We start from the raw sequence: 13,271 nt of genomic DNA on the forward strand, positions 1-13,271 counted from the left end.
GTCCCAGCGGTCCGGGTCCCTACGGGCTCCTCCTGGGGGGACCTCGGACTTACAGGGCGAAGACTCCTAAGTCCTAGCGACCTGGGCTCCCACAGCTCCTCTGGAGGAGTCACGGGTTTCCAGGTGAAGCTCCAATTGCCCAGTGGGAGTTCTGCCTACCGACTGTTCCCTCGGGTCGGTCGGCCTAAGGATCCACATCCGGATTTCCTCCATCACAACATCTGCTATCTGACTTCTGTCTCTGCTGAGATGTGGCTAGAAGAGGAAAAGCAGAAATAAGACTAATTTTCCATCAAATGCACATTTCTAGGCTTCCAAGTTAATTGCTCTCAGTTGGGGTCACTACAACCCAGAAATCTCAACAGATCAAGTCAAAGACAGAAATCAGAAGGGCCGTATGCAAAAAGTCAAAATCCAGAGCACAGTAAATAACCAGAAACTGTATATGCATTCCAACACAGGCAACTTAATATTGTTTATCATGCTATCTCCACACAGATGTCTGTACATAGCCAAGACAATGCTTTTATTTCTTCCGCCATTAAGAATACTATTAGTGATCTCTATAAAAAGAAAATCAATTCATCAATGTCTAAGCACATTCTTCTATGGAAAGAGCACCCATTAAGTTATCATGAAATGTTCATGCACGTATCAAAAGAAAAAAAAGACAGATGAAGCGCTTACACTTGAATCACTTATGGCCACAGAGGAGACACCCACTTGGTGTCCTGGAAGCTGTGTTACGTAGTTCAGTTCATTCAAATCCCAAACAATGCATGTTCTGTCAGCAGAGCCACTAACTATAATGCTGTATGGTATAGAGGCTGCCAGACAAGTCACAGCTTTTTCATGTCCATATAAGGCCTGGGGACAAAACAATAAAACAATATGATATAATAACAACATAAAAAAAAATAATATTAACATTAAAGATTTTTCTCATCTAAAGTGTACCATAAAAGTAATAATTTTATGCTGTATATCAGAGAATCCCAGACAAGATTTATCTTCTGAATCAGATGGTAAAATTAGTATCTTCACTGCCTCAATTGCAGTCTATGGTAGAAGCAACACAGCCTATATTTGGGTCCAAAATTGGGATTTTCTAATCATTTAAAATAAAACTAGTGCGTAGACATAATCAGGAAGATGCAGGTATGCTAACAAATAAAGACTATGTCAATGTGGCATGAATAGCCTAACACCCTATAAAGGAGCAAAGGGATACCAGCAGTGGCAGGACTTCATCAGAGGAGGAGCAAAGAAGCAGCAAGAGTGGGAGGAACGCCCCAAGGCTTCAAAAGAGGGCATCAACCACTATGGCACGAACCCTGGAAGGCAGCATGAGAGACAAGTGGCACCAAGCGTGGCATCAACATCCTAAGGCACCACGAAGGGGGAACGAAGCAGAAAAAGTGGCTGGAAAAGCAACAAGGCAAAAATAAAGGGAGAAAGAAGCAAAACGAGTGGCATCAACACACCAAGGCACTATGAGAGATGCAAAACAGTGGCAAGAACACCCCAAGTTGTAGAGTCTGGAGTATGACAGCAAGGAAGTGCAACAGTAAGACCCTCAAGGAGCAATACTGAGCAGAAGAAAGACCCCTAAGGTGTAGGATAAGGGGTACAACAGCAAGGCAGACTGGCATGAGGGATGTCTGTGATCCTATTGAAGCACTTGCTACATATCAGATTTAGTACAAGAAAATGATCTATCATTAGTATCACTTTTGTGACATAAGCTTTTATTACATTCCCTACTTGAACTTGATCTTGCTGCTGGGCTGAATTTTGGGTTGGTTGTGAAATGTACTTTCCACTTGAAACTTTTGTCACAATCATAATATAACACAGATAGGATGTTCGGCTCAATGGATCATTGATCTGACCCAGTATAGCCCTTCAAAATTCAAGGTTGAAGCTTGAGCGACTGGTGCTCCTTTTCACATGTTTCAAATTTATGCCAAGTCAACACATTGGTGTGTCTGTAACCAAAAGGTCAATATTCAGTGACATGGTGAGCGGAAATTTTATCCAGGGCAAGTTACATGAGTAACTTCTCTTGGATTAGCAGTAGAATTAATGAAAATACCTGGATAAAGTTAGGACTGCTATTTTTCGGTCCAGAGTTTTGCACATAACTTTACCTGGACAGTACTGAATACGTGGGTAAAGATAAGCTCTGTCCCTGGATTGCTTCCATTGACTCCCCTTTTTATGCAGATACATTTTGCCTGCAAAAACGTTTTATGCACACAATGTATGCATTCAGAGGGGTAAAATATTGAAATTTCATTTTTTGTGCAATTAGCTCAAAACGTTACCTGCACAATGGCTTTGAATATTGATCTCCAAGTATTCAATATATGCAGATGTATTTTTCATCAACAGAAAACAAGTAAAGAATATGACTTGGTTTAGTAACATTTATGTAAACTATGGCATAGATAACTAGAGGTGCAGAAAGAAAGCTCAAGACCACAAACAGCTGTGTCCTCCTTATAAATGTAATTGCAGGGCAATAATTTGCAGTCACCAAAAACAAATAGATATTAATTTTATTTGAAGGTCATTGTGAAAATCCCTCCCAAAGGAGAGATGGTAAATAGCATTCTACCATTTAAGTGAACTGCAGCAGAAAAAAAGAGGAAAATGCAGCTATATAACATGAGCTGGCAGCCCAGGAAACCCAAAATAAGATTGAAAAGGTTACCAGACCTCTTACTGTGAAGGTGCTTAAATCACCATTGAATAATGAGTCAGAGACCCAGGTAGGGGATTTGCATGTCATAGCCCCCTGGACTACTGTTGTAACTTGCAGTGAAATATCACTTTAAATCAAAGGATAGTAAAATCCTAAATTACAGAACTATAACAAAAAGTCCTATATTAGAGAATTCTGAATGACAGAGGGATTTGTGAGAAAAAAGTACTGGAAAACAGTCCTAGGTAGCAAACACATTCTCACCCTGACAAACAAGGGGAGTCAGACCCTTGGGTACAGACAACAGAAAGAAAAAACCCAGATAGTTTGGAAGGGTATGTACATATTCTCTTTCCATGGTCCTGCCTTGGTCTTGGTCTTTTGGCTGAGAGAAGGTGACCTGTCAGGCTGGGTAACAGTAAATGACTTGCCATAGGCTTAGCAGAGCTAAAATCACTGAATGTTGAGACTACAGAGGACCTGAATCATTGAATGCTAAACAAACCATGGGCCTAGTGGAGCTGTAACCCAAGCCAAGAAAAAACATTCCAATCAAGGGAGGTTACCTTGGGTCCCCCTTGAGCAAGGGGACCCCAGCAGCAGATCAAGCAGTCCCCCAGGAGCAAGGGGACCCTAATGGCAGATTGGAATGGGGACCCTAGGAGGATGTGGACCCCAGAAGTGGATCGAGTGGTCCCCCAGGAGGGTGTGGACCCCAGGGGCATATCAAGCAGTCCCCCAGAAGGAAGGGGACCCCAGCAGTAGGTTCAGAGGCACAATTGGGTTCCCCAGGAGGGTGTGGATCCTAGCAGCATTCCAGGAGGCAGCATTTGGTCCTCAAGGAGGGTGAGTGACAGATGGAGAAGCGGAGTCAGGTCCTCTGGAGGGCGTGGACCCCAGCTTTGGTACAGACCTTTCAGCAGAGCAGAAGCAGCACTGAGGAGATGGCAGCAGTTTAGATACAATGGACCCCCAGGCTAACACTGCCCACCAGCCCAGTTCCATCTTTTTACATTGATGAGTCTTGGGATAAAAATGGGAAGAAAATAATAATACTTGATTAAGCGGGAATGCAAGAAGTCCCTTCTATTCTATATGGTGGTATACTGTGGGGGCCAATAATCCCAAATTACCAAATATTAAATGTTCTTGCTACCTTGTAGGAATGTATATAGTTGTGTGGCCTGAGACTGTTAACCGTGAGTAGATAAGTGTGCTGTTTGACATTCTATTAGCGATGGACATAGTCATGTAGAAGTGTATATACTTATATAGCCTAATAAACCTGTATATATTTATACATATTATCAGCCTTGTTCACAGTCCCATTTGTTTTCCTGGGGTGAAGAGAGGGAAATACTACCCATTAACAACTTCTTCCCCAGGTGGAGGCACCAGGCACCAAGAACATGAGGACTCATGGAGTCTGCCCTGGGGTGGCTGCTGCCAAGTTGATCCCGGAGCCAGGATGCCCCGCAAGAGATGTGGTCAAGGGGGCAGTACAATTGGTTGGATGCAAACTCAGATTAACTGATTGGCAGTGAACAGTACTATCTAATGATACGTATTGATGATTTTTTATAAGTATGAGGACTACTTCTCTTGCTTTGGCAAGAGTCATTACATCATACTCCTGATAGGGTTAGGTGGCAGGGTATTAGCTCCCTCCCACCAATACTGAACAGGTAACAAGAGCCATTCTTTTGTTGCCAATATGCCCAGGGAAGTACTAGATAGAATATGTTAGTGGATGGGGGAAGGATGCATTCAATTTCAGTTCCTCCCTTTAAGGGGCCTGGGAATGGCCATCTCCCTAGGAGGCTTTATGACAGCTGTTTCCTGAGATTCTGAAGAGTACCTGCCACCTCCTAACTCTGGAGAGTTAGGAGGTGGTAGGTACTTACCTTTTGTTGTATTTTCAGGCCCAGTCATAGAGACCAGGCTAACCCAGCCTGGGAATCCTGACCTAGGTCGAGAGGATGGTCCTATAAGTCTATTCCCTAGCTGGTTTGGATACTCCTCCGGGTTGTTCTCAGGTTTTTGACCTTTTTGTGGTAGAAGCCTCACTGGACACCTGGACCTCTCTCGGAATCAGAGCACAGGGAACCTTGTGCCTGGGATGCCCAGGGATAGGGAAGACCTGCCCCTGAGGGGGTGATCCATTGTGAGGAGTAACTATGGTGTTATATTCAGTTAAGGCAAAAAGGACATTGAGTTAATCATCCAGGAGGAAGATTTTTGGCTGTTCCTTCCTTCCTGCATAGGCGCAAGGTAAGAAACCTCCTTGCAGGGAACTCCCCTAAGGGATCCAGAGGAGAGTTAAAGACTGAGATAAATCCAAATAAAGGAAGAAATTGTTAACTGTGAGTACAAGAACTGTAAAGAGATTAGAAGACACCAATCCGGAATCTTCAGCCCCTGGGGAGAGAGAAAGTTTACTCTCTGTTTAAGGACAGAATTTTTGGCCATCCATGGAAGAGGTTTACCTGTCCAATATAAAGGTTGTCCTGCCCTTCGGGACCTCAATCTCACCTAACCCAAAAGGCTGACAGGATCCCTTGTGAAATATTCCTGAACAGATAGAGCTGAAAACTCTAATTGAGAAGAGAAAAGGCTATGGTGCTGGAACAATATTTATTGTCACCTGTAATTATCTTATTCAGTAAATTTTAGTTTGTACACTAGCCCAGTGTATCGAGCATCTTTATTTGGGCCTGCAGCACACAGAGAAGAGAAGTGACCCCTCTCCTAGGGATAATCAAGAGGAAGTTAGCCACCCCTGCACTGGGACTCACAATGAACCCATTCACCCCAAGTCACACCCTGGGGAAAGGGGCAAAGGAAAGAGTTCGTCAGGGTTCCTGCCCCAAATAACTTACAAAAGCTTTTATGGTCTTACCCATGCAGGACACGCACACCGGGGTGGGGTTACATACAGATTTTCAATATCAGTCAAAAAGTCAAGATGTAACCAGCATCAAGTCATAGCTCAGAGGCTGCACTTGGATCTTAGCCAAGGCTAATGAGTTAAGATTTGACCAGTCTCTATCAGAACCTCTGGAAAGGACCTCCTAGATTTCCATTTCCAGTAGTTCACTTATAATAAGATGAGGCACCTCCTCAAAAGGATCTGCTTTGTCTATCCTCAAAGAGTTAAAATGATGAACACTTAGAGGTAAGGGACTGCACAAATTGCTAATACTGTGGATTCTCAAATTCACTACTGCACTTCCTATTATTATTCAATTGGCCAAGACAAGACAAAATATGTTAAATTTCTACTGTCTTTCTCTCGCCTCCCAGTTTTGATCATCCTTGTTCATTGTAACTGCATTCTTTCCTCGCACAGGTTCCAATTTTAAGTTCTTTGTTTTCACCTCCCTGTTTATCTGTAAACCAGCATGATGTGATTGTATCATGAATGCCGGTATATAAAAACCCTAAATAAATAAATAAATAAATAAATAAATAAAATCTCCACACACCTCCCCCCCCCCCAAAAAAAAAGAAATTACTTGCCTGTTTCAGACTGAGCCATTTTACTTTGTCCTTCACGAGAGAAAGCTCCCACACACACACGACAGAGCTTGTTCCAGATGTGATGATCATGAATGGTGTGGGACACACGGCACATAAGCAAAGCCCCCAATCTGCCATTGTTTCTAATGTAACAATACTCTATGTAAAACAAATATATGTCAGATTAGTCTCAAACCATCTAGGTAAAAAAAAAAGACTATATTACAAACAAAAAAACCCTGTATTTTGAAACAGATAGGAGCCGGGGATCATATGCAGTAGGCCGGTTAATGGACAAGTTACTCAGCTAAAGTTAGTAGGATAACCTGTCCCGTATATTCAACAGTGTAAACATTCTGCTGAACATAATTGGCTAAAGTTATCCAGCTACATGTAGCCAGATAACTAAAAAACTTAACTGGCTATATTTGAATATAGCTGTTTAGGTTTTTTAGTTCTCTGCTCCAGAGCTGCTTCTGACATTTCAAGCACAGGAAGTGTAAACTACACTCAGTTTACACTTCCAGCACTGAAAGTGTAATCTAATTTTGTTTACACTTCTAGTGCTGCAGACATAAACTGAATGTAGTTTACATTTCCAGAGCTACTTCTATCAAAAGCAGACGTGGGCGAGTTTAAATCTCACTCCTGGCTGGGATAGTTTTGGATATTGGGGGATTTAGGTTGGGGGTGTCTGGGGGGGTTTCAGTCGAATCTATTAGGTCTGTGGGGCAGGGGAGAAAGAAGGGAAGGTCCAGGAGACAGAATGATTTTCATAATCTTTATTGCAATGGAGAAGGGATGGTGTGTAGGGGAGTGTCCCCAACATTCGGACAGCAAGGTTTAAACTGGAGGGTTGGGGGGACACGGCCTGACAGGGCCATCTATTGCATTAGGTTGGGGAAGGCAGAGAATAGGGCCACTGTCCCGTTTATTTAACATTCTGATAGCACTGCTTACCTGGATATCTTTTGAAGATATCCAGATTTATTGAAGTTATCCAGCTACATGAGGCCAGATAACTTTAGGCCTGCTCTGATGCTGATCTAAAGTTATCTGGCTAAGAAAGTCATTTTACAAATCGTGTTAGGGCCTTAATGTGGGTGTTAGTGCCCTGATGCCCGTGATCACACATAACAATGCGATAAATAACGCATCGCATGATGCATAGGCACATTTTAAACATTTAATTAAGTGGGAGGAGTTTGGGCAGAGTTAATGAAAATGAGGGGTGCTTAACGTTGCGTGAAACAGCTGAATGCATGCTAACGCAGGATTTAACCCTGGAATTAAATACCTTTTTTTCTGGGCATTATGCTGTGCATTATGGCCAAAACATGATGTGTGATAAATGTTGCAAATCCCATTTTGAGTAGGAAGAGTGGAGACAGGGAGAGGGAAGAGGGGGAGAGGAGGGGAGGGGAGGAAAAAGACAAAGAGAGAGAGAGAGAAAGCCTCTGGGGAGGCATACATATTAGCCAACTTTTTATACCACTGTAAGAAAGGCCATTCTAAACTCAGGGTGAGGTTTTGTTGGTGGGCTAGGTTTTGGGGGGCACTTTTACATGCACAGTCAGAGGTATGAACAGCACAATAGACATCAGTAAAGATTTTATGTGATTTGATGAAAGGTATAAAAAGATGAGATTTGTACAATGTACTCTTGACCTAGCTGGATGCATGCTCTATCTAGCTGCTATCATGTAAGGTCGAGAGTACAATGTATAAGCCTCATCTTTGTGTACCTTTCATCACTCCAAATCACATAAAATCTTTACTGATGTCTACTGTGCTGTTCAAACCTCTGACTGTGTATGTAAAACTGCCCCCAAAAATCTAGACCACTACCAAAACCTCAACCCGTGTTACTAGTTGCCCCTCTTACAGTGTTATAGTTAACTTATATGAGAGCCTTATAAAGAGTCTCTCTCATAAATCTAGGGGTAAGTTAGCCAGATAATTAAATGCCCCCTTTTTTAAATCTGGCTAAATTATAGCCAGATATAGCAAAACTTGCCATTTAGAATGATAACTTGTGTGAGTTATCCATCTAAATGGCTTTTGAATATTGCTCTCTTAAATACTCCAGACTGAAAATATACATAGTTCTGCTTGAATGTACCTGTGGTACATAATAGTTTAATATATATTACTAATAGCTCCATTTGGTGATCTGTGACAAATAGTATTCACATAACAACATATAGCCATTGAATTAAATATTCCAGTACTGGTAGCCGTATAAAGGAAAAAGTATTCAGTTCTTTGCTTTTTCTGCACTGTAACCGTAAAACTTTCCTTTCCCCCCAGAAATGAGAAAAACATAAAAGAACTTCAGAAGTATTTACTCGTTTTTTTTATTTATGAAACCAGCAGACAAGGGTCCAAATTCAAAAGATGTATTCTGTCAAAACTGGATTTTAACCGCATAAATCAAACAGCTTAAAATATTCCCTGGCGGTATGCTGCTAAATTTTATGTACACAAAATTGTTGTACACATAGATTGATTTAGATTAAAAAAAAAGGAGACAGGTCATGGCCTGACTGGGGTGGGCTTTTCAGGTTTAGGCAGTTACAAACTGTACAACTGGCTGCCCTAAACCTAACTGCAAAAGTTTTGTGTAGTTAGATTTCACCATATAGTTGGCCGCACACTTAATCAGTTAAGTGTTGCTGAATATACAAACAAAGTTAACTGGTTAACTTTGTCTTCTCTGCCACTTCCGAACATCAACTAAAAGGCAATAATATAATTTTCACAGAAATAGTTGACTTTTCAAGGAAATATTAGAAACTTTGTACTAAAGGGCTATGTAAATGTTAATACAATTACTCATTTTGATGAAGTTTAAACATTCTGTGGTGTGATCTAATCCACCAAAATGTTTTAGTCCGCAAAAAAAAAAAAAGTGAATGTCTTTCACTGCCATTACAATGGTAAAAAAAAAAAAAAAAAAGGACCACAGGGATTCCAAACATCCTGCTAGACACTAGCAGGCTGATCAGGCAACCCATGAATACCCTCTGGCGCCCATGAAGGAGGAGGGAGGACTTGGAGAACCACACGTTTTTGTCAAGATACTTAAAAAGAAATTTACAATAAAAGACTATGTTAAAAGAACAATTTAATGAACAGAAAGCAATAATTAAACATCTTGGCAGAGCCTATGGAATGGATCCACTAGCTGGATTTGTTGTTGTTGGTTTTTTTTTTTTTTTAATGATTTTCTAGTTGTTTTAAGTCCTCAATCCAATCCTGTCCAACCCTCCTGTAAGTATCTTGCCAGCAGAACAATGGGATCCTATGGGCCACCTCTCCCATCATTTGTAGGATGAAGGAGTCAGGCTTCTCAGGTCTTTCTTTCTCTTTCGTAGGGATGTGCATTCATTTTTAATGAATGCTAAAAATGCAGTGAATTGAGGCCATTTTTTGTTTGAGATGAATGGAATGAATCAAAAATAGCCTTCCATAAAAGTACCCAAAAATATTTGAGTATTTTTGTATTCATGAAATAATAATAATAAAAAAAAAAAGCCCAGGCCTCCAGCAGTCCTAGCTGAGACTTCCTAGCACAGAGGCCTAGTCCAGGGCTGAGGCTGGGCACCAAGACCATGGTCCTTGATGGACCTGGATCCAAAAACCCTTGGTCAGGCCCATGGCGGAGGCCTAGGCCTGGAGCTATGTCCTAGATCCATACCTAGGCCACAGTACCAGGCCAAGGCCTTAAGCACTAGGTCTGTCAAGGGCCTTAGACCTCAGCACATGGTCTTGGCTCAGTGCTAGGCCTTGGCACAAGGCTTGACCCAAGCCTAGGCATCATACATGGCCCCTGCACCAGGCCATGACCTTGGAACCAGGCTCGGCCTGTACCTAGGCCTCTGTGCTTGACCCCAGCTCAGAGCTAGGCTTCAGCACAGGAAAGGCTGAGCCACGGAAACTGGAGATCCATTTTCTTTCTATCCTTTTTTTGGGGGGGTGGGGGGGGGGGTGGGGGTGGGGGGGGCGTTGTTGTTTAATGTTTGTTTTCAGCTTGGCAAATTAAGCAAAATGAAAAATAACATTATTTATTTTTTATTTATTTATTTTTAATTTTTATATACCGGAATTCCTGTATGCAATACAAATCAATCAGGTTCACAAGTAACGAAAAGGTTGCCCTGGTCTGGGAGGTTAGACCGGGGTAATTTTACATAGAACATTGAACAATAACTAATCAACCATTGAATATAATTACAAGGAACATTGAAAGTAACAATAATATTTAACAAATATAAACAAATAACAAAATAACCTTATTCGTGTATTGAATAGTATGTGTGTGTTCACATTTTTACAAGGAACTTTAGTAGCGTAAATGGTCTGCAGTAAGTGGTAATATAAAGGTGGATAATGACTGTTAAATAGACATGCGAATAAGCAAGTACGGGTATGAAATTAAGTGTCAAGGTGTTAGTGACACCCTGCATAGGTTGGATCTGAAAGTCAGGAGGGTGCCTAGTTACACTCTGGGAATTGGAACGCTTGCCTGAAGAGCCAGGTTTTTAACCTTTTTTTGAACTCTGGTAGATTGGGTTCGAGTTGTAGGTCTGGTGGTAGCGCATTCCATTGGTGTGGTCCCGCAGTGGAGAGTGCTCTTTTTCTTAGTGTTGATTTGGCAGGAGCTGCGACTAATGTGCCTTTGTAGGCGTTTCTGATGGGTCTAGAAGATAAGTGTGGACGAAGTTGGGTTTGTAGAGATATAGGTGCGACATTATGAATTGCTTTATGAATGATGGTTAAGGTTTTATATAGGATTCTCTGTTTGATGGGTAGCCAGTGGAGGTTGCTCAAGATGGGGGTAATATGGTCTCTTCTATTAGTGTTAGTTAGGATTCTGGCTGCGGCATTCTGTACCATCTGTAGGGGTTTGATGCTGTTGGAGGGGAGGCCAAGTAAGATTGAGTTGCAGTAATCAAGTTTCGAAAAAATAATGGATTGAAGGACGAAGCGAAAGTCATTGAAGTGAAGGAGTGGCTTTAGTTTCTTTAGGACCTGTAGTTTAAAGAAGCAATCCCTGGTGGTTGTGTTTATGAATTTCTTTAGGCTAAGTTGGTTGTCAAGCCATGCTCCTAGATTCCTGACGTCAGCAGAGAGCACCATGTTTAAAGATGTGGTTTGTGTCAGGATAGATGTGTGGGTGTTCGGGTTGTGTGAAATCAGTAGCAACTCTGTTTTGCTGGAGTTTAGAATCAGGTTCAGGCTGGAGAGAAGTTGTTTAATTGGTTGAAGACAGTTCTCCCAGTAGGCGAAGGTTTTTTGAATAGATTCATAACCAAATTAAAAATTTTAAAACCTCAAAATGAAAACATGAACTAACCCAAATATTTTGGGGCTGCACATCCCCTACTCCTCACAAGTAGGAGGGAGGATCTGGAAATAAAATGCACAGGAAGTACACACACGTCTTATTTGTCTCTGGCAGTAGGGTCGTGGGTACATGTGGGTCAGATAAAGAAATGTGATATATTTTATAGCATTTTCTTTGCTTTAGGTTGTGAATTAGATATTCAATTCATTTTTTACCTGTGGTAATTTTGCATATCTAATTCTTAGTGCATACCATGAAAATGTGGTAGATTTTTGCAGCAATAGCACAGAAATTTGTCTAACTTTATCGCTCTTTTGTATACATATTTCTTACTAACTTGCATCTTTGCCTTCAGTCATCAGAGACACTGAAATTTATATTAAGTTCCTCATCTTTTGCCAAGTCAGAACTTATTTCAAAACCTGTAGTTCTAGCTAACTCTGAAGAAATGAACTCTGCAGTGCAACCACATTTGTATACTCATTACAAAATAGGAACCTGTAATTTTTGTCTGTGGAATAAATCATAGATTATAATAGTATAGCAGGATATCCTTAAGGTATACAGCTAAAGCTTCAATGGTTTACTTTTCTGTTAAAGCTAGGAGTATGCAGATTATCAGTCTTTACTGAGATCCAGAAAAGAAGAAAACGTCAACTGTCAATTCAAAATGAAAGTTGTTGTACTTGGTTTGCTTGTTCCTCCTGATGTTAGATTGTGACCTGCTGACTCTCAGAGGCTAAGTAATGATTTGTAACACAGTGGCAAATATTTTAAAAGCATTATTTGAGTTAAAAATTAAGTTCTTTATAAAGTGTCCTGGAAGGAAGCATATACAATGATCTCAATTGATTGAAAAGAAAATACCTTGTTCACCTCTGCTCATTACAAAAACATAACCATTGGTCTTTGTTGTCTGAAAAGTACACCCTCTAATCTCTATTGACTGGAAGGACATTACCAATTGGAGGAAACACACCCTTTAACCTTTCCCCATTGGAAGGAAGCAGCAGACCATGTCAACATGCCTCACTGGAAGAGGGTACAACCTCTAATGCCCCCCCCCCCTTTCCCCAATTGGAAGGATATTGTCTTTCCTATTCTGGAATACAAGTGCACAGTCTAAGCCCTTCATATGAGAAAAATATTTCACCCTCTCTCCGATCCTAAAGAGCCACAAACAGGCCTGATTTTCAGGATATCCACATTAAATATGCATGAGAAAGATTTCCATGCACTACCTACATTGTATGCAAATCTATCTCATGCATATTCATTGTGGATATCCTGAAAACCTGGTCTGTTTGTGGCTCTTGAGGACTGGAGTTGGCCACCCCTGATATACCTTCTACTGATTACAAAGAAAACACACTATAAGTTTTGTTGATTAAAAGGAAGCACACTTTCTTCACTTTAAAATATTTAAAAAAATGCCTCCACATGATGCTCTTGCCTCTTTCCCTCTGCCCTTTCAAGATTTAAAAATGCCCCCGAGGGCAGATTACACCTCCATCCAAAAACTGATAGTGAAAAATGTGGATTTCTGCTACTTCCTATCCATAATGTTGTGAGCATGGCCGGGCACTCGAGAGTATGATTCCCTGTGCCATGACGTGATCTGAGCAACCCCAGGGCTTGCTATGGTCCACGCCACTGGTGGGTGAAGGCATCCAGGCATAGATGGGCTGAAACAGG

General features: G+C 41.3%; 1 protein-coding gene across 2 annotated transcripts in view; it reads right to left on the reverse strand.

Annotated features, from left to right (window-relative positions):
• WDFY4 (WDFY family member 4) overlaps nt 1–13,271 on the reverse strand; it is a 746,928-nt gene that overhangs the window by 33,988 nt on the left and 699,669 nt on the right. For both annotated transcript variants that reach the window (XM_029609624.1, XM_029609625.1), the window contains 2 exons: nt 6,227–6,385; nt 688–867 (listed from right to left, as the gene is read on the reverse strand). In XM_029609624.1, the coding sequence (XP_029465484.1) occupies nt 688–867; nt 6,227–6,385 (339 nt within the window). The remainder of the gene's footprint in view (nt 1–687; nt 868–6,226; nt 6,386–13,271) is intronic.

This window comes from Rhinatrema bivittatum, chromosome 7, assembly GCF_901001135.1.
Source record: "Rhinatrema bivittatum chromosome 7, aRhiBiv1.1, whole genome shotgun sequence".
NCBI lineage: Eukaryota > Metazoa > Chordata > Amphibia > Gymnophiona > Rhinatrematidae > Rhinatrema > Rhinatrema bivittatum.